General features: G+C 41.6%; 1 protein-coding gene across 1 annotated transcript in view; it reads left to right on the plus strand.

Moving 5' to 3' along the window:
- The first annotated feature begins 13,157 nt into the window (after window positions 1-13,157).
- Window positions 13,158-22,663, plus strand: part of si:dkey-22o22.2 (neural-cadherin) — a 156,992-nt gene continuing 147,486 nt past the window's right edge. The window contains exon 1 of the mRNA XM_067600397.1: window positions 13,158-14,363. Within this exon, the coding sequence (XP_067456498.1) occupies window positions 13,379-14,363 (985 nt within the window). The 5' untranslated portion in view covers window positions 13,158-13,378. The remainder of the gene's footprint in view (window positions 14,364-22,663) is intronic.

Consider the following 22,663-nt stretch of genomic DNA (forward strand, 5'->3'; position numbering starts at 1 on the left):
ATGCCTCCTTCCAAGCGTGTAGGAGAACCTACGGTGGCTGCAAAGCTTGTGAAAATCATGAAAGGTCCTCTCTAGATCCAGTGTTTGGTTTGTTTGTTCTGGGCTACTGTAGAAACATGGCGGTGCAACATGACGGGCTCCGTGGAAGGAGATCCGCTCCCCATGTAGATATAAAGGCTCATTCTAAGGTAATGAAAACACAACGATTCTTATTTTCAGGTGATTATCAGCCTGGTCGCCAGAATAAAACGTTGGCACTGTACGTCTCTGCAAAGCACAGAAATGTTGAATATCTACGTTTCAACACGTGAAAAACAGCATATCAACATTTCTAAAGTGACGTAGTTCACATGTGATTGATATGAGTTGATCTTTACTATATAGGAGGAGCAGGTGGATGGTTAGTAAGTTTCTTGGCAACAAGTTGGAAATCAGCAGAGAACACGGTTCACCACCTCGAAACCGAAATCAATGTCCACTTCCTGTTTCAACCGACAAAAGTGGGTGTTTTTAGCGAGACGTCAGGACATTTGCAGCCGCTTTTCTGGCGAGAAAACCGACTTTTTTTAGTGAGACATTGGCCGTTTTTATGCTTCCTGTTTCAACCCTAACCCTAACCAAGTGGTCTTTGTGTCTAAACCTAACCAGACCTGAACCACAGCGTTGTCACATCATCAAACATCATTATTCAACGGGTAGAAATGTTAATATGATACGTTGTGATTATACACTAATGAAAACATACTTGACTTTAGTTGGCCAGTAAACTCTACACACTGCACCTTTAAACCTCACCTCAAGCTTCCACTGAAGAGACAAACACTGGAGGAAAGATTACAGCAAAAAAAACATTATTTTTTTGCTTTGGTTCAATCATTTCTCAGCAGATATTTTCCAGAATTGAATTTTGTTTGACTGAGTTAGATTTAATTTCTGCATCTTATTGAAAAAAAAAGTTGTTATAAAAACTTTTTTTTTTTTTAGTGATATTGAAAAATATTTTTCTATCTTTGCATTTCCATTCAGTCCATCTAAACAATGTGACAAAGTTATTTCTGTAGGGAACAAACTAACATGGAAATCTCACATCTTACGCTGCTTTAGGTGAACAGTGCAGGCGCCGATTGATTGACAGCTCTTTGAAAACGCCATTATTAGAGGCAGAGTGGAAAGAAATAGCTTCAAAGACCCTTTGTGTGTGTGTGTGTGTGTGTGTGTGTATGTGTGTGTGTGTGTGTGTGTGTGTGTGTGTGTGTGTGTGTGTGTGTGTGTGGCACTGTTCCAACACTGAAGAGTCCAACAGTCATCAAGTGTTTTACTCTGCCAGGTTTTTCATTCATTTGTTCGTCAAGCATTATTATTATTATTATTATTACCATCGCTGGTCATTAAGTGTGTGTGTGTGTGTGTGTGTGTGTGTGTGTGTGTAATCACACAGTTTGTGTCTGTCAGAAACTCGTCAGTCATCTGCAGCAGTGAAATTTAGTTTTGTACTTAAAGGGAAATACCACTCAATTTAAAATGTCATTTGGTGCCTGTTATTCATCTACTGCACACACACACACACATACACACGTACACACACACACACACACACACACACACACACACGCACACACACACATACATACATACACACACACACACGCGCACGCACACACACACACACACACATCAGTCTGGTAGAAACATGTGTTCCTCACTCGTCAGTCAGGTTGATGGTTCTCAGATTGCTGCGTGACATTTTGGACAGATGGAGGGTGGAGGATAACTGTCGCTCACCTTCCCTCCTCCTACTCTTCCTCCTCCATCATCCCGCCTGCTTCTAATTTAAACCATCTGTCCTGACGAAGCAGCAGCTCCCACGTCTTCAGGCTGAAATACCTTTAAAGTGCCACAGACGGCCGCTAGCTGCTCCAACTGACTCCCGTTCAAAAAAACCTCAACTTCTCTCTAGAAATACTGAATCAATCATTATTTCAACGAGTCATTCTGGTCTCAATCTCTAAATTCAGACCCTCTAATAAGTGTGTTGGTGGTCATTTTGGAAATTATTGCTCTGTTTATAAGATTTGAAGACTTATAGTAACTTTGATGTCTGACGTTTGGGCGTTGATTGACAGCTGCAATCCGGCTCCAATGAAACCAACAGGTGACGTCACACCTCGCTACGTCCATCTTTATACACAGGATATGATTTAAACACAGTGTATGTGTTGACAGAGTAAAACTAAGAACACAAAAAAAACATTTGACAAAGTCAGAACCAAATGAAATGCATCATTAAAGATTCATTTGAAGTCAGTTACAACAAATAAACGCAGACATTTATATACATGCACAAGTGGATTTCATATTTCAGAGACGAGAGCTACTGATCACACGGATGGAAAGTGGAGACGAGCAGCAGGTTTGACCAAAGTGCTGAACAATCAAGATAACAAAAACCATAAACACAATTAAGACACAAAGACCAGTTTAACAGACAAAGTGATAATTCAATGTAACTCTCATACGGAGTTAAAAGCCAAGAAATAAAAACGTGTTTTGAGACGGGTTTTAAAAACAGGCAGTGAGGGAGCCGGTCTAACATGTAAAGGCAACTCGTTCCAGAGTTTGGGGGCTACAACTGCAAAGGCGTCATCTCTCCTGTGCTTCAACCTTGATCTTTGCACAACTAAAAGCAACTAGTCAGCAGACCTGAGTGACCTTGATGGGATGTGTGGTTGTAAAAGTTCAGACAGATAGGATGGAGCCCGTTTAATGATCTGCAGGCAAACAATAAAATCTTAAAATCAATCCTAAAACATACTGGGAGCCGGTGGAGGGGAGCCAGTACGGGGGAAATGTGCTCTCGCTTCAATGTTCCTGTTAAAAGACGAGCTGCAGCATTCTGGACCGGCTGTAAGCGAGAGAGGGAGGCCTGGCTAACAGCATGTATAACCCTCTCAAAATCATTAAAAGATAAGAAGGACTTGACTCTGGATAAAAGCCTCAGCTGGAAAAAGCTTGATTTGACCACTGACCACAGCAGGCTTTACATGTGGTTCCAGTGAACCAGGTCCATCGGTGGGGGGGGGGGGACTTCAGTTTTACTCTGTTAACTTAAGTCCATCCAAGCGTCGATGTCCTTGAGACAGTCCAACAGTGGTTTGACGAGGTGGGTAAGCATCACCTACATAGACAGGAAGACTCCTCACTGTCTCTATCATGTCCTAACATAACAAACACACACACATACTCCCTGTTCCTGTTGATATCAGTCACTATGGAAACGCAGCCAAGCTAATGAAGCCATCAGGAGGAACATATCACTCAGTGCAGCGGTGACTCATTGATGTGTTTCTGGACAACAATGGAGGAATAAAATATATCACAATACTCAACAATACTCAATACCAAACATCAGATTTGTTGACAAGGAGAAAAATATAGAGAATATTCAGCCATATCCTTTAAATACATTTTTACACAGAAGGAGGACCGCATCGTTTACTTTGTAAGTGCATTATGAAGGGATCTTCTAATGGTCAGTATGAACAGGACAAATGATTACAGCAAGAAAAACAGGTTTTTTGAGGACTTGGTTAGCGCGCACTGTACGTTTCTGCAAACCACAGAAACGTTGAATATCTACGTTTCAACACGTGAATTACGTAGCATATTAACATTTCTAAAGTGACGTAGTTCACATGTGATCTATATGAGTTGATCTTTCCTATATAGGAGGAGGAGGAGGGGCTGGTGGATTGTTAGTAAGTTTCTTGGAGGCAAGTTGGAAATCAGCAGAGACACGGTTCGAGACCACCTCCAAACCAAAACCAATGTCTGCTTCCCGTTTCAACCCTAACCCTAACCAAGTGGTCTTTGTGCCTAAACCTAACCAGACCTGAACCACAGTGTTGTCACACCATAAAACATCATTATTCAACGGGTAGAAATGTTAATATGCTACGTAATTCACATGTTGAAACGTAGATATTCAACGTTTCTGTGGTTTGCAGAAATGCCAACGTTTTGTTCTGGCGTCTGGGTTGTAGCGTGTCACCTGCTACAGGTGGTGATGCAAGTTTTTACCCTTTGAGCCGAATATATATAAACACAAACATCAGGACAACAAGCTCAACATGGAGACACGATCCAGCGTTTCATCACTGCCTCACAGCGAACACATATCTCCACTTACAGAAGAATCAAACTCTGCATATTGTTATGATTATGTTTTTAGAGAGGTTTCTCCCCCCCTCCCCTCCCCTCCTACACCTGGGAGCAACCTTCTGACCTCCTTTCCCCCCTTGCCCCTTCCTCACCCCCTTCCTCACCCCTCCTCCTCCTCCTCTTCTGTATTTGACAGATGTCTGGAGCTAAATTACAGCAGTTGAGGGCGACAGTGAAGCAGTGTGACGGAGCTGACAGTGTTGAATTTCCTGTCAAAAACACTCAGTCCGCTCTTTCATCACGGCTCACTCGTTTTGTTTTCTCCTTCTCCTCTGTGGACGAGGAAGAGGAGGGAGAACAGGAGTCCTGAAAGTGATCCTGTACTTTGACGAATGAAAACTTGTAGATTTTATTTAACATTTTGGGTTTTTTTTTTTTTTTTTTTTTAATCCTTCAGCTGATCTCATCTCTCCCGTCTAGACGAGCTCGGAGGTAATCATGTTTACACGGCGGCGTCTATTTAGCGGTTAATGACACGCTGCAAGCTCGCCGCCGTGCTATTAAACCTCTTTATCTTCCATCCTATTATACATGTGATCTGATTTTCCTCCTGTGCCGCTGCGCATTTACATATCCATTCACTCACACTCCACTGGCTAATAAGTTTCAGCTTAATTAAACTCGTTTGCATGTGGTGAAATCCCATCATGCGGCATAATGAAATGAGCCCAGTGTGATCGCAGGTTGTCAAGGTGTGTGTAGAACAACGGGTATATTTAGCAAAGCTGCCTCTGGGTGGAAATATACAGCATCAGTGTGTGTAACAGAGCCTGGAATGAAGCATTATGGGTGATTACTGTACAGCTCCCAGTAAAGTCAGAGATGGTAATTTACCTCAGTGACGACAACACCTGTCTTTACTAAACCCCTTCACTTTGTCACGCAGTTTCACATGATGATATCATGTCAGAATGAGCGATATGACAAAGCAACAGAGCTTTATAGTGAGTTTCAGCTTATTGTTTATCTGTCTGGCTGCAACTTTACTGTTTTGGTTCAATCTCAGCGCTCTCATAGCATAGTTTTCAGAGAAAAAGCTCTAAAAAAGCCACTGTACACTACCTGCTCAGCACCAAATGGCAAACAGACACAGTTAGCTGTAGACTAGCTGGTGAACATAGTGGAGCATTTAGCAGCTAAAGAGTCAGATATTTCCCTCAGGAGTTGGTAGAGAGTAAAAACAGAACTAAAAGAGAGTGAATATTGGACTTACATTCACCAGGTGGACAGAAACACGACTCCACATGAATGATAATGTTGCTCCGTAACTGCTGGATGTGGAAATAAGCAACTGTTTGCTAACATGTTAGCCACAACTGCTCTATAAGCTGATAATATGACGGACGTCATGTTTAGAGGCTATTCTGCTGAAAAGAAGTGGACAATAAACATCATTTCAAGCAGCTTTAACTAGATTGAAACTACAAAAGATCAAGAATAGAACCCTGAGGAACCCCACAAGTAATTATTGACATTATCAATGTGATGATCATGTTGTAACTGCTGGATGTGGAAATAAGCAGCTGTTTGCTAACAAGTTCAACACATCAACTTAACCCCTTAACATCCACCCTTTTTATAGAATTTTCACCTATTTGGCATCCCCAAATGGTAAAGCTTATAACAGATAACTGTGAGGCCAAAGTGCATGTATGAGGCTTCATTTGACAAGTGACATCTTCTAGTTTCTGGAAATGTGTTTGTTTAGCATGTGGCTAAAACACAAAGAAAACTACATCAGTAGTAACTACACCAGGCTCAAAAACGTGTTTTTGGTCCTCGTCTATAATGAGTCATATTTGAATAACAATAATTAAGACATGCTTTTTGCCAGAACTATGCAGAAGCTTCTACATCTTGTCAACCTGTATAAAATTCCAGACCTCTGGGCCTAACCTTATGGGAGCTAGGAAGTTTTTAGTTTGTGGTGTCACTGGTGTCCCTGAACTACTCAAATCATCTCCAATTGGCCAAAATGTGCCAATTGCTTTTACTCATTACTGCGTGATGCTGCCGCTTACAACTGGCTTAAGCGGGTCACCGGCGACCCGGTGGATTTTAAAAGGTTAAAAGCTGATGATATGTCCGTGTTGTGTTCACTGCTACCATTTTTACTTGTTGCCTTCTTCTTCTTCTTCCCTGTCTTTGTTGGCACATTTGGATCTGATGTCATTATCCAGATACAGATCACATGTTAATATCAGGTGTAAATGGGGTTGTTGTTCAGGCAGACATTAGACCTGAATGAAAAAACGCAGCCCCTTCATTTATTTGAATGAGTGTCAGTGCTGACCCAGCAAAAAAAAGTTGACTGAAGTGTTTTATGGTGATTTGTTTCCATCCAGTTTCAATCCAATCAGACACGACTCATGTTAACGCAGGTGTAACAAGGATTTACCTGCTCAGACACGTTTCAGCAGTCATTCACTAACCCAACACGCTGCTGTGATGTTTTTATGATGGATATTTTCACGCTCTTGATGAAGAGCTCATGCAGCGAGGTTGTGACGGCGTTTTTCCTTCTCCGACTCTGGACGTTTCCTGTCTGCCGGACTCGGAGCAGCGTGACCGATCGATTGGAGGCTGCAGCCAACATGTCGCCTGAGAGCAGAGCTGCAGAGACGAATCAGCAGGAACAAACAGCGTCCTGAAGCAGCAGCTCACAGCTACACGAGCTGCACACGACCAGAGCTAAAGTTCAAACACGAGAATGTCAAGTTGATTGTTGTAACCTCGAGGACAAACTTCTAGCCAAGTTTGCTTGAAGAGAACAAAAGGAGACGCAGCTGCCCTCCCACTCTGCAAGTAAACTCCCATCATCTGGATCAATATCTTCTAAAGCCCTTTAACACCAAAAGATCCAAGAACCAGTTCAACGGTGCTCAAATACAAGTCTTAGAGGTCGATTTGCTGAATTTCCACCTCATCAAAGGTCCAGTACGGCTGCATTACTGATGATATTTCAGTACAAACACTCCAGAACTGAACTGTATTTCTTAATTAATGTGAGAAGTGACACCTTGTAACCAGGTCCTTAAACTTGAGCATGAAAAGTGTTCATTAGTGAGTAAATGTTTGACTTTACAGTTATCCTGCTGGAGTCTTGACATCTCGACTTCAGCTGGTTCAGTTTTATGTTTCTTACCTTCGTGTTGGATGGTTTTGTTCAGAACAGGCATGTTTGGTGTCATAGTGGCGTTTTTAACGTGGCCACTGTTTAAATGGAAATCAAGGTGGTGAAATGAACCCGTATTTCTCAGTCCAGTCATCTTTAAATGACTGTTTTTCACTGTCAACCTTTATGTTTTTTTGTATCAGCTAATTTTGAACAAAACATTTTAGTTCATCAACCGGAGCTCCAACAGCAGACAACAACCTTACTGACTGTGGCGACCAGAAGGCGGCTGAGTGATGACAGCTGAGGTAATTGGGTCACTAAAAACCCGTCCACGTCAGATCTGGACCAATGTGGACCAGAGTCCATCTGAGTGTGTATGAACTAAATGAACCAATCATTTCAGGAAGTAAAATTAGAGGATGTACTATGAGAAAATGTTAACTATCAATTATTGTTCATAATGTTCATTATAACTAAACAAACTAAAAGCTGCAGTTAAAAAGGTAATCTGTAAATGAATGAACTTCTTTATTTAAAGGTTCTGTATGTAGGAATCTGAAATTCCTTCTCATTAGTGACACCTGCAGCAGTCTACATATAGAGAGTCTACATACAGACAGTCTACATATAGAGAGTCTACATACAGACAGTCTACATATAGAGAGTCTACATACAGACAGTCTACATATAGAGAGTCTACATACAGACAGTCTACATACAGTCTACATACAGACAGTCTACATACAGACAGTCTACATATAGACAGTCTACATACAGACAGTCTACATATTGGATTCTACATATAGAACCTTTAAAGGATGTATTTGGTGATTTTCTATAATTCTTATTGTCAACAAATCTCATATTTGGATCCAAACTACTACGAATCTACTAACAAGTATTGTGTGTGTGTATCATGTATCATGTATTGTGTATTATGAAGAGTTTGGTCGCATTAGTTTGTTTATAAACGGCTCCAAAGACTAATAACAGCATCATGTTTTCAGTCTCTAGAGAGCAGTTCTGTGTGAGGCAGACGCCACTGAGCATGTGCAGGAACGCGGTTCTGTTTACAGCTTCACTAGCTTGTTGTGCTACATATCACAACCTCTTTGTACATCGTTAATTTCTAAAAAAAATAATAAATAATAATTTGTTTCAATCAAAAGAAGGATGATGATTAATATAAAATGAATCCGTGTATCTGAACGCTTGGTGTCTTAATAAATTATTACATACCTATAGTTCTCTTCCTCTTCTGCACAACTGGAAACGGAAGAAAACAAAAAACAGACGTTTAATCAGTTTGAAGATGTTAATTGATCCGGATAACTTTGCTCTTCCCAGAATAACTTCCTGACTTTATACTTCACCTCTGTGTCTGTTTGAACACAAACACAGAAGATAAGAGTTTTCTGCTCTGAGATTAAAGTGATTTCATTCATGCTGCATGTCATTTTCCCATCATGTCACTTTACGCCTACTCTCCTCCTCCAGCAGGCGATCAAAGACCCGAGACGCTTCTCATTTTGCTTTTATGAATCCCTCAAACACAGAACACGTGCAGATAATTTTGCCATTTAGACTCAAGTTTTTTGTTTTTGTTTTTTTTTTTAAGTGAAATTGAAAATGAGAAACATTCCTGAAAACTACCGAGGGATTTCCTGAATGTTGCACACAGACACACCTGGTTTGATCTCTAACAAGATGGAAAAAACTGTGACTTTAAATCCTGAAGGCAAAAAGAAAAAAACATATTGAACTCAGCAAATTGCTCTTTTATTGAAAAGATCTCAGTTGATAGATGATGCTGCTGCAGGCCGCCGTCATTACTGCAGACAGGAAGCAGACTGAAGCTTTTAAAGCAACCGCAGTGACGAAGATTCACAGCAGCTAGAAAACAAACCAAATGAAACACTATTAATAATAAATAAAGTAATAAGTTCATTTTTATAGCTCTTCTTAAAATCAACGTTATAAAGTGCTTCACATCAAACAAACAATAAAAACGATACAAGAATAAAAGACGAGGCTAAAAAAACACACAGAAGATAAAAATCTAAAATGAATGAAATGAGTATAAAAAGTAAAAAGTGTCAAAAATGTAACAATTATTGGTGCAAAATTTGATTAAACAAAAGTGATTTAAAAGAAGATGGTGAACGGTGGAGCCGGAGCTCTGCAGGTTTTAACCCAAAAAAAAAACACAAAAAAAAGGAAACGTTTCACTGTCGACTCCTGATATTTGTTTTATTATTTACCGGCTTGAAGGAATAAAAACAAACTCTTTGTATCACAAAATGACTGTAAACAAAGTAAACATCATTCAACATCCACATGTTTTAATTCACATTTTCAATTTGTGCATAAAAAAGTGGAAACGCAGAATTTTAAAGAAAAAAAAAGTTAAAAAGTGTTTGTTTTTCAAATTAAAAGACTTCAGGTCAGATGTTTCTAAAATGGTCTGAAAATGAAAACTAGAAACTTTAAGTTGAATTAAATTAAAAATAAAACTGTTTATTATGATTAACAGAGGAAAACAACTGTGAGTCAGGAGTTCATACAGTTCATATAAAGATATTTTACATTTATAATATGAACTTAAGCCGTTAGAATTTAAATATCATTAATACACTGTTGAGATACAGACGTGTGTATCCTGTAAGATGTTTTAAAATAATTCAGTATCAACATCAGTTTGACTGTTGATAAAAATACAAAACTGGTCTCAAAATAGTCGCACAAAAGGACAAAATTAATAAATAAACAACAGCCTCCAGTGAACCACAACAAAATGTACAATTTATATCAAAATCTTTGACTTTTATTTTATTGTTTTAAATATATCTGATCTATGTTAGTTATTGGATATTGATCAGGTAAGATCAGGCCAAGTTATCCACAAAGTGATTCCAGTATGGGATTATTATGGTTGTGTGATTGTTTTAAAACAGTTTTTATAGATTTATTGTTCTTAAATACAAAGAAAACACATTTTCCTACAGCAGAGAGCAGTAAAATGGAAAACAGCTGATAATTTTCCTTCAGTTGTTGCCTTGCAGCAGCTCCTGTCAGTGGAGTATTAACGGTGGAGGTCAAAGGTCAACAGGTCCGTCCAGAGGAAACAATAGAGTGAGCCAATCAGAGTGTTTGACGGATCACAGGTGTCACAGAGAGTATTGATATGATATCGTCTCATTGTTTCTCCTGCGTGAGACAATAAGATATTTTTAACAGATTAATTATTGAGGCTGTGTCAGTTTCTCACCCAAAAACTAAAAGTTCAAATTGGACTCTTGTAGCTGAACAGAGTTTGTTTCTCTTTTCAAAGCAGAAAACACATCAAATCTCGCCTCCTGTCCAGACTGGATTATGGAGATGTGCTCATACTGCCTCTGTACATCCACCACAGAGCCGCAGCATCACACTGTTAGTTACATGAAAACTGACACTATGGAAAAAATAACAAACTGCTGCTCCATGAAATCTATTTAACTTCCATAAATCTCCAACAAATCCTCATGTTTGCATCACATTTTCCGTCCAACCAGAGACCGAGCGACTCGCTGCACCACATATCTCCTGTCAGCTCGGTACGATGTGGCTTCAATAACACTTTTACTGTATCATCTATTTTCAGATTGAAACGATGCTTTTATTCTGAAGGCAGAAATCATTCGATGGAGTCTGATGATTGAAAATAATCCCTGACAGAAGCTACACGCACCACATGTGAGCACTAAGTGTTAGTAGTTTTCTTTTTTAACACTTAACATACAAACGTTTCAAATAATCACAGCACACACAGTCTGTTCTTTTCATACTTGACAGTTTGTTTGCTAATTTGAGTGCACGCATTTTAGTCAACATTCTGTCTTTAATATTTCTTGCTTATGTTAAATCCTGATTTGTTTGTCACTTCATGGATCCGACGAGTCGACACCGGTAAAGATGGCGTCTTATACTGTGGCAGGCAGGAAGTGGAAGAGGCCAACCGGAGCGTGCCAGAGGGGAGTCGGCCTTTCGGGATCCAGTTAACTTCAGTTACTTTAAGTTTATTTTTCTTGCTTTTGATAGTTAGTTTTGGTTGTAAATAGTTTCTTGATTTAAATATTTGTTGAGATTAAGTTTAATTTGTGTTATAGAGTTAGTTGTTTGTTCCTGCCCCCCCTTGTGTGTCTGTGTAGGCTAGCCGGTGTGTATATAAAGCAAGCGGCAACCTCCGGCTGTAAAATGAAGCCAATGTGGAAGCAGTTCCTTGAACGACCACTTGAGGCTCCAAAAGCGAGTCAATCCCCATAGACCCCCATGTTAAACTTTACAGCAGAAATAAATATGTTAACAGCCTGGTACAAAAAACAGTTTTGGTCTCTGTAGCTAATTTCCTCTTTCATGACAACTGTACGGGAGGTGAATTTTTTTATAACTCACCCGTTTAAATTTTATTAAGCCGCAAAGTTATGCATAATGAAGGACATGGCTGCTTTGAGTGACAGGTCCACCAGCCGCTAGGTGGCTTGTTTCAGCCATTGGGCCCGCCTCTTTGCCCATTTTTGATTGGCTGGGAGTTAGGCAGCGTCACGCACTGTCAAGATGGCGACGGCCGGAGCGGCTCACTTTGAGCTTCAAAACCGCTCTTCAGAAACCAACAGGTGACGTCACGGTAACTACGTCCATATTTTTATACAGTCTATGATATAAACCCGACTTATGTGTCATTTGTCAGGTCTGTTATGTTGAGTTTGCTTTACGTTGCTGTTTGTTTAGTTGACCTCAGTTTGAGTTAAAGGCGCTAGTTTCTAAAATTAATTTCTTCTAGTTTTTTCTATTTTTGTATTTTGACAAAAAACTAAATTTGTTGATTTGAAATTAAGTTGTAAATAAATGACTAATTTTTGCTTTATACACCTTGTGTTCTTGAGTTTTACTGCTTGGTGCCCGACACAAAGCCTGCGTCATAATAATAATAATAATAATAATAATAATAATAGTAATAACAATCTCAGACTAGTGTTTATAACGTCTGCTCTGCACTGACAGATACAACTTATAGCTGCATAAATAAGAAGAAGAAGAATAAATCACATTGACCATAATGTAATAATATTAATAAGTAATTGTCCACATGTAATACTGTAGCAGCGTCTGTAATGTCCCAAAAATGTAGTTCATAATCATAATAATTGCTTCTGTGTGACAGTTGAAGGATAATTCAGCACATCTGCATGAAAATAAATGTTCCATATCAATAATAATATTCATATTTCAGCCTAAAGGTTGAAATGTGGTGTTTTTATGATGCATCTGAGCTTCATCTCATACCTGTGTGTTGTGAAAATGACCTGACAGAGATCATCAGGTCAGCAGGGTCTCTCTCTCTCTCTCTCTCTCTCTTTCTCTCTCTCTCTCTCTCTCTCTCTCATCTTCATCAGCTGACTCTCTCTCAGTGGGCGGGTCCTGCCAGCCTGTCAGTCATTCCGTCTCCTTGTTTGTGATTGGTCTGTCTCCTCCGGGGGTGGGGGCGGTGCTGACGGAGCCACATGGAGCCTGCTGGGTGTCTCTCTGCTCGTCAGTCTGATCCATCCTCCGGTGGTGGAGACGCTCCAGACACTCTGGAGCAACTTGGCGCATCATCATCATCATCATCATCATCATCATCATCTGGAAAATCTCTGAACTGAGACTTTTATTTTTCTCTCTGTCTCTTCTATTAATGCTGCTATATTTTTTTACCAGGAGCAGCTGAGAGGAGAAGAGTTTAATTTGTGCGTAAAAGTCTTTTTTTGATTGGATTATTAATTAACTAGAGAGCAGCACTGATATGATGATATGAATTCTGATCTGGGAGTTAAATATTGAATCATCTCATTAACTGTGTGATTAGTTGATTTCCTGCATCAGGAAACTTTGCATTTTTCTCGAACAGAATCTTTATCTTCACGCGTAAAAATCCTTTTGAACTGGATCACTGTCACATCCGCTCTGTGGCTCGCGCGGACACTTTGCTGTCTTCTCCAGCTGAAACGGGTTTTTAATGGAAACATGACCAAAGCTGCAACCGGACCGGTTCCCCTGCAGAGCCTCCTCTTCCACCTGCTCCCGCTGCTGCTGCTGCTGCTGCTGCTGCTTCATGTCTCTCCGGTGCGTCTGTCCGCGCAGCCCGGACATCCAGCGCGCTACTACGGTCAAATAGCTGAGAACTCCCCTGCTGGGACGCCGGTGGACGGGGTGGTGCTGCCGGTCGCAGCCGGTGGGTGCCCCGGTGCGGACCTGAACGCCAGCCTGAAGGGGGATTACGCTTCGGATTTTAGGCTCGTCCGTTACCGCGGGCACCGGGACCACCGGGAGCATCTGGGTTTGGTCTCCGCTAAAGCTCTGGACCGGGAGTTTATTGCGATGTACGAGCTGACGGTGGAGCTGCCGCCGCGGTGTCTGAGGAGACCCGCGGCCGTCCAGGTCGAGGTGTCGGACAGGAACGACAACATCCCCCGGTTCACCAGCGGGAACAAGACGGTTGAAGTGGACGAGCTGACGCCGCTCGGTACCGAGTTGGCCCGCTTTGACGCAAAGGACGGCGACGCGGAGCGGAACGGACGCGTAACCTTTTACGCGTCGCCGGAGTCTCACCTGCTCCACGTGGTTCCCCAAACCGGGCAGGTGAGGCTGGTGGGCTCCCTCCTGGGTGTCAGCCATGTGTCGGTTCGCCTTTACGTGAAGGACAGCGGAGATGTGGCGCTGATAAGTGCGCCGGTGTTCCTGCGCGTCAACGTCCGCCGCTCCGGCAGAGCGCGGCGGAGGCCCCGGGCTCTGTCCGAGGAGCTGACCTACACCGTGACGGTCCCGGACCACGTCAGAGTCGGGGACTTGGTGTTCACGGTACCGGATCAGAGGTTCGAGCAGCGGTGGTTCGAGGTGATATCCGAGGCTGACTCTCCGGTCCAGATCGAGCGGGACTCGGGACGTCTGTACCTGGCGCGCAGCCTGCGGGAGCCCGCAGAGGTGATGGTGAAGATCCAGAACCTCCGAGGTAAGAAGAGGTTTTTCTTTTCGTGCGTAAAAACGCAACGCAGCAGATGTTTAACCGCACAGTTATGATGCTGGTTTGAGTCTGATGCATCATGTTGTTGGATCCACTGATGGTTTCTGATCAGTCTGCGTGTTTTTGGATCCTTGATGCTCGTTTACAGCCGCGTAATTAGATCCAGATTAAGAGGACTGGTCGTGTTTGTTTGTGAATTTGATTTGGTTTTGTAGTTGTTCTCGTGGATTAATGTGGTTGGTTTGTTTCCCGCTGAAACTGGAAACGTTTCATTCAGTTTTTTTCCTCCTAAAATGTGTCTGTTTCAAACACAGTGAGAGATTTCTTTTATATCAGAAAATATCTCGTTAGAGGAGATGTGAGAGCTTGAATCAACAGTTGCAGCTTTTTCTTTCATCTTTAATTTTCCTGTCTGCTTTGACAGAGATGATGTGCAGAATATTTCCACTAAAACACAGACAGCTATAGTGAAAACGTGCTGGATTCATATGTGAGATGGATTTATAATATAACAGTTGATTTACTAATAAGAACAAACTGTGAAGTGATAAAACTCTCCAAACTGTATAAACATCTGGACACAGTATAGAACTTTAAAAACAGATTTCTGTGCTTATATTAAATAAACTCTGCTAATAACCAGGAGTTTATAAGTACAGAGGTCAAAGGTCAGCACTAGTGTAAAATACTGTACTTTGTAGTAAACAGGCAACAACAACATGACACAGACTCTCTGCTGCAGTGATTTCCCTCTAAAGTTTATTGAAGGATTTTTCCTTTAAGGACTGAGTGACGTCCATTCATTGAGGTGTGTGTGTGTGTGTGTGTGTGTGTGTGTGTGTGTGTGTGTGTGTGTGTGTGTGTGTGTGTGTGTGTGTTGGCTCGTTTCCAGCAGAGTTTGAATCGACCTCAACCGTCAACCGGCTACTTTCCACTCTTTCATTTTATTCCTATACAAAACTCCACACATCACTTGCCAAGTGTGTGTGTGTGCACTTCTATGTGTGTGTGTATGTGTGTGTGTGTGTGCACTTCTATGTGTGTGTGTGTGTGTGTGTGTGTGTGTGTGTGTGTTGCCAGATCACTAAAGGACAGACAGAATTGACAGTGTTATTTGTGTGAGGTGAGCAGAGTAAACACACCTCAACTCACTTCACACACACTGATTTTACTTTCAAAACACTGTTAACACACACACACACACACACACACACACACACACACACACAGATATTTCTCCAGACGGCCTGTGTGTGTGTGTGTGTGTGTGTGTGTGTGTGTGTGTGTGTGTGTGTGTGTGTGACCTTGATTGAAGCAGATTATTCATGTTTCTGCGGTGATAGTTTTTCTGGCATTTGGAATAAAAAGCTATTAAAAAGCATTTGACAAAAGTGCAGAGTTTGTGTTGCTCTGCTTTACTTGGCTGCTGCAACACGACGACGTCCCGTTTGGTTAAATGAAATCCTCCCTCAAAGAGTCCTCATCGACCCATGTGACTGTTAAAACAATCCATGTGAGACTTTTCTCTTTTTACCACCTACTTCTGTGTGGAGGTTCAGCAGCTACGACTGTCTGTTTGAAGGATTATTTCCAGTCTGTCTTACAGTAAAACTCACTCGCTCAGACAACATGCAGATAAAGTCAGTCGTCCTGCAGCTCCGAGCTGTTTGACAGAATGAAAACGACGTCCAGATGCCACTGTGATCGACTCTCCCACCTCCCCCGCCCCCCTCCCCACCCCCCCCAAAGTAAATGTTTAACTAAGAGCCTAAACTCCTCACATCTGGATGACGGTGACGGTGCCTCGGTGTTCTGGTCAGATCTGTCCAATCAGTCCCACCGAACTGCATCTCTCTGTTGTTTATTTGGAGAAATTAGTTGTGTTTGCTCACCTGGAGCTCTCCCAGGTCTGCACACACACACACACACGGGCTGAAACAGTCCAACAGGAAGCTTTGTTTGTGTTATAAAGCAGACTGCAGAGCTCAGGTTGGCTCTGGTGTGTGTGTGTGTGTGTGTGTGATCTGGTGGACACGGCGCTGAGCGTGCTGTAAACTGACCGGCTGATTGAGGCAGCCTGCCTTTCGTCAGTTGTGATTTTGATGTGTGGGAATGAGGTCTGATCTGCGGCGGTCGCTGCTCCGCCTGATGGGAATGGCACGCAGCACGCTGGCCGGCCTCTGATTGGTCGGCCAGCTCTGCAGATTCTCTCTCTCTCTGTGTAGTTGAAACTGTCTGCAGGCTGAGCTCCAGTCACTCCAGTAGATCTGAGACTGATCTCCATCAACAAGGAACATCAGTTCAGCCTCTGAACCCGTACTGTGTGTGTGTGGCGCTACGCAGCATCCATCACACACACTTCAGCTCCTGTATTATACTCACATGACCCTCACAGGTGTCTCTGTCTGCCAGCTCATCCATCACTGGCAGCTACTCTACTGAGTCTGAAATGTACAGGAAACAGACACATACACTTTATCTGTCTTCTTGTTAATGTAAATATATGTACATGTAAAAAAAAAAAGGATAAACAACAAGAAATGTGCTGCATCAACTGTCCATCGTGAGTCTGATAAAGTTTTAGGAGAGAGATGCTTTTTCACTAGTTTAGCAGAAACAAGTAGTGAACAACTCTGACACATCATCAGCTTTTCAGTTGATGTGTTGAACTTGTTAGCAAACAGCTGCTTATTTCCACATCCAGCAGTTACAACATGATCATCACATTGATAATGTCAATAATTACTTGTGGGGTTCCTCAGGGTTCTATTCTTGATCCTTTGTAGTTTCAATCTGGTTAAAGCTGCTTGAAATGATGTTTTTTGTCCACTTGTTTTCAGCAGAATAGTTTATAGAGCAGTTGTGGCTAACATGTTAGCAAACAGTTGCTTTATTTCCACATCCAGCAGTTACAGAGCAACATTATCATTCATATAGAGTCGTGTTTCTGTCCACTATAAAGCTGCAGAGTCGCTGATAATTCTCACTACGAGCCAAACACATTACACACTGACAGCTCAGACTGTGTTATTGTATAAAAGAATATCGATTATAAAAGGATTCAAGCATCATTTATTTAACAAGTATAGAAATACAAGAAATTTAGCTTGGTTCAGCTCTAACATATAACATATAACATAGACACTTATATGACACTGTTAGGCTGGGTAGAGATGGAGGTGGGGGGGTTAAAGTGGCCGATAGCAGCAGGTTTGTAGGCTGAGGGGGGGGTTTAGGGAGTTTAGGGTTTTGGTTTTAATTGTCTGGTGTGAGGGGTCAGCCAGGATGCCTGTTTCCTGGCCCTGGAGGTGCGGGTGTCATGGAGGGAGGGCAGGCTGCAGCCAATGATTTTCTCTGCTGAGCGGATTATGCCTCTCTCTCTCTCTCTCTCTCTCTCTCTCTCTCTCTCTCTCTCTTTCTGTGGGTTGCTGGGGGGAACCAGTCCAGTATGGAGGAGGTCAGGATTGGACTGGATGATAAAACTGCACCAGTAGATTGAATTAGTTTGAGTCGCCTCAGAAAGCGGAGCCTCTGTTGATCCTTTTTTCACGGATGGAGAGCGTATCGGTCTCCCATCGATGTCCTGGCTGATGGTGGTTGTCCAGGAATCTAAATGATTGACCTGATTGAATTGTTGTGTTGTTTAGTGGTGTTGAGCTGCAGGTTGTTGGCACCGCACCAGGACACCAGCTGCTGTACCTCCTGCCCGAAGGCCGACTCGCTGCCTTTATAGATGAGGCCGATCAGTGTCGTGTTGCTGTTGGTGAATTTGAGAAGTTTGACAGTCGGTGGAGGTGCGGTCGTTGGTGAATAACAGGAAACAAACAGCCACATAGAAAACTAACTGAACTCTGTGACTCAGACAAACTTCAACTCAACAAAACTACTTTTTACTGTCTCATTAACTGTAATAAATGTGTTTTATTTGCATATTTAAATGAGAAAATTATTCCTGTTGGCTGCGATTGATGCAACTGCCTTCACACCGTCAGGCCTGTTCTCTCATTAAACTGCAGCTTCACTGTTAACTCTTATTAACTGTTTTAGCCAAAATGTGTGTTTGTGTGTTTGTATCCACACAAAAACACACAAACACACAAACACACAAACACACAAACACTGTCCCGGACTGTCAGGCTTTCCTACAGATTTTCTGTTCTTGGCAGCCCTGAGGTGACACACACACACACACACACACACACACATACACACACGCACACATACAGTGTTTATTCTATTGTCTTTATTTCTGGATTTAGCCTGAGGCCGGAAGCAACCTGCCACCACACCATGTGTGTGCGTGTGTGTGTGTGTGTGTGTGTGTGTGTGTGTGTGTGTGTGTGTGTGTGTTTGTGTTAGACTGTATGTCCTCGAGGCTGCTGAGCTTCACAGTGATTGTATGTGTGTGTTTGTCAGTGTCACATACATTGATCACACTGGTCTCGATATGCATGTTAATTTGTTGGTATTTCACTGTGTGTGTGTGTGTGTTTGTTGGTGTGTGTGTGTCTGTGCACAAAGTGCTGCAGGATAAATGATTGTGACCACACGCTGAAGCTCCCCAGAATGACCTTTTTAAGAGGCAACAAAGCAGCAACACGCACATAAATAATTGTCCATATTCATCATATTTAACATTAACAGCTTTAATAACACAAACGTTGCAGCTCTGCAAATGTAAACACAGAAATCATCAGCTGATAGAAGAAGTTAAAGGAACAGTCTGTAAATATAGTTGTTAGAATCAGATGGAAAAAACAGATATCCAGGTTGACTTTAGCCTAGCTTAGCACAAAGACTTGAAGCGAGGGGAAACTGCTAGCCTAGCTCTGTTAAAGAAAGAAAACTGGAAAAAAGTCATAATTATCACAAAAATCTCTTAGTGGGACTCCAGTAATGACAGCAATAACATTATCAACAATTTGGGCAAGTTATGCTAATATTAGCAATCAAGATAATGTAAATTGAAATGCAATCATTCTGTACAGATTGCAATCTTAATGCTCAAAGATTTTTCATCCTCCAAACCATAAACTTCGGTTGCTAATGAGCCTTGTAATGTTATCTAGTTAGTTTGCTACAGGCTACAAAAGGGAAATATATCTAGCCGTCATCTCCGGGGTGAGATCAGCGGATATCAATTTCATAGCTTCACGGTATGTTTAGCGTAGCTTAGCACAAAGACTGGAAGCAGGGGGAAACTGCTAGCCTAGCTCAAATATGAAGATATACAGTTCTAGTATGTAACTCCCTCTAAAACCACAAATTATCACTTCTACTTTTATGTTTTTGTACGAATTCAACAAACAAGATACAACATGTTAATTAGTGAGTTTTAGAGGTGTTAGTGGCCTACATGTGTGCTGGAACCAGGCTAGCTGTTCCCCCCTGTTTCCAGTCTTTATGCTAAGCTAGCCTAGTCCTGATCATGGATGTATAATAAGAGCTTGATAGGGCTCTGACGCTCAGCCTCACAGCCAGTTTTTCCCAGTGGCCACTTGCGGTATTGCAGCGAAAAATCCCCCCTGCTGCCCAAAAAGCATTTTCCCCATAGACCCCCGCTGTAAAAGAGACGTGTAACTATGTATCTCTGATGATCCAAATAGATTGAGACGCCGGGGCTCTGTCACATGCAAATACAATGAACAACATTGTATTGCCATCTCTTCAACATATGTTTTCCATTATCAGTGGGTTTCTCCTTAGTATGTTAAATTATGATATGGACATCATGTCAACATGTCAGACATCAAGCTACTGAATTTACACCTAAGGGCCCCGCACTAGATGTTGTTCCAGTTTGTCTTGATGACACATGAACACGGTGCCTCAACTAAAGGTTTCTTACATTCCTGAAGATGCAACACAAAGAAAATACCTGATATCAAGACGTCTGTAAAACTGCTGACAGGACACCTCGAACAAGGTCAATTATGACTCTTTCTATTATGAATTTTTGATCAATGGAGGTTTCCTCAAGCTGATGTCATCACAATGTAAACCCAGAACCTAGAAACTTTTTTTGGTGTGTGTGGCGCCATTTTCGGTCCAGTATCCAGCTGTTATTATACATCCATGGTCTTGACTCCACATGAGACTGATATCCATTTTCTCACGTTTATAAAGAGAACTAATAAGCAAATCCCCCAAATGTTTTTCATATTGTTATGAACATTACAGCCTCAAGGGGGCGCTATAGTGAAACTTTAGACTGTCCTCATTCCCCCTCCTCTACCTTTCCACCACTTTGTTCCCCTTTGTCTCTGTCTCTCTCTCTCTGTTGTCCTAATAGCTTATTGACAGCCAATCAGCAGTAGCCTGAGGCGAGACCGCTCACCGATCATCAAGTAGGACAAGGTCATCCCATCCAGACGGCAGCGAACAACACGCATCACATGCAGCAACATGCGACGACATGCTACACACGACAGGCTGCATGTACACAGTATGTCAGCTACAGTATACTGGGTGTTAATGTTCTGTCAGACCTATTTAAAAACCCAGTTAGCTCTTTAAATCTATAAACATGAACGTCACATGTTTTACATCAGTGCGGTCGTTTGATTGATGCACTGGTCAGTGTTTTTATTCCAGTCCAGAGTGAGTATGTAGATAATATTTCACCTCCATCCCAGTAACAATTACAGCTGCAATTGTTTGTTTTTCTTGGCGCTTGCTGGTCCCACTGTAATTTAGATTATAATAGATGAGATTCAACTTTATCGTCAAGTATTTAACAATGAGATGCAAGTGTGCAGGAAGTGCAGTATTATAGTATAATATTTGTATAAATGTGATATATATGTGCAGGTTCTAATATAAATAGTGTTGAATGCTGGTGTATGAAATATAAATATATATACATACAGGTTGTAATTTAACAGTGAGTGCTAGTTTATGGAATATAAATATAAATCCCGTCCAGAGCGACGTCCTTTTATTTTGAAATGGGTCTCTGAGTTTTTTCCATGTGAGAAGCCACTTCTTCTTCTACTAAAACAAAATGTTTGTGCAAATCTGACAGATGGAAACATGATATCACCAACATATCGGCCTATTTAGTAGGGGTGTGCCCGAATACAAATACATTATTCAGCAAAGCACAAATAGTGTTTTTTTTTTGTTTTTTGGGTTTTTTTTTTAACAAATATTTGTTTCATACAAATATTTTAAAAATTATTTGTTTTCAGGAAGAAAAATAAACCATGTCAAATACCAGCGTGCAGGTCGGTTACATCACTATCTCAGTGTCTCTCCTCTGCTCCGCTGTGACGTCTATCAGTAGGTCTCAGTGAGGGGAGTCACATCCACCTGCTACATGATGCGTATTTCTTCATTTGGACATCACTCCCAGAGTTGGGGGTGTTCCCCAGAGATAAAGCTGAACTACTGACACACACTTCATGAACACTTATTTTAACACTTTAATTTTCTAAAAAATAAAAGCGTAATAAAAACAAAAACTAAAATACAAATACAAATAATTTTGCTGCCTCAACAAATACAGATACAAATAAAAATACTGGGCCCTCTGCACATCCCTACTATTTAGGAACCAATACGATGACAGAAAAAAAATAAAACCGTCAGGAGAGCAAAACCCCATCAAAACTCATCAAATGTGCTGTTACAGTTACAGGCAGGTACTGCTGTTCTCTCTTCAGCCACATTTTTAGACTATATTGTTTATATTTATTTATAGCCAAATTAGCTGTTAGCAGCTCCTGTTTGCAGTGTAGCTATAGACACATAGACAACTATCACTGGATCACTTTGATACTGATGAAAACTTAAAAGGTGAAGTTTATTAGTGATGGACATCAGAGGTCATGAAACCCTCAGAAGTGTAACTCAGACTGAATGAAATCAAGATGTCCTTCATGTGTTCAGGAGATTTTTGCTTCTTCTTCACCTCGTGCAGTATCTTTGCTTCACCTTTGACTCTCCAGCTGAATGTGCTTCTGTAAACTGAGGAACTGAAGGAACCAACCTGTGAACTTTATGTTACAGAGCGTTAACCAGCGAGTGTGTGGGTGGGTGATAAATAACAAGGTGCCTGGAAACACCTGATCCTCACACACACACACACACACACACACACACACAAACATAGACACATGAAGGGAAAGTACAGGTGCATCCCACAGAGCTCCTAACTGGAAACACACCTGGTTTATTGCTTCTGTCACACGCACACACACACACACACACACACACACACACACACACACACACACACACACACACACACACACACACAGAGCCAAGTGTCAGATCTTGAGGAAGCT

Source organism: Thunnus thynnus, chromosome 10 (genome assembly GCF_963924715.1).
Source record: "Thunnus thynnus chromosome 10, fThuThy2.1, whole genome shotgun sequence".
Classification (NCBI taxonomy): Eukaryota; Metazoa; Chordata; class Actinopteri; order Scombriformes; family Scombridae; genus Thunnus; species Thunnus thynnus.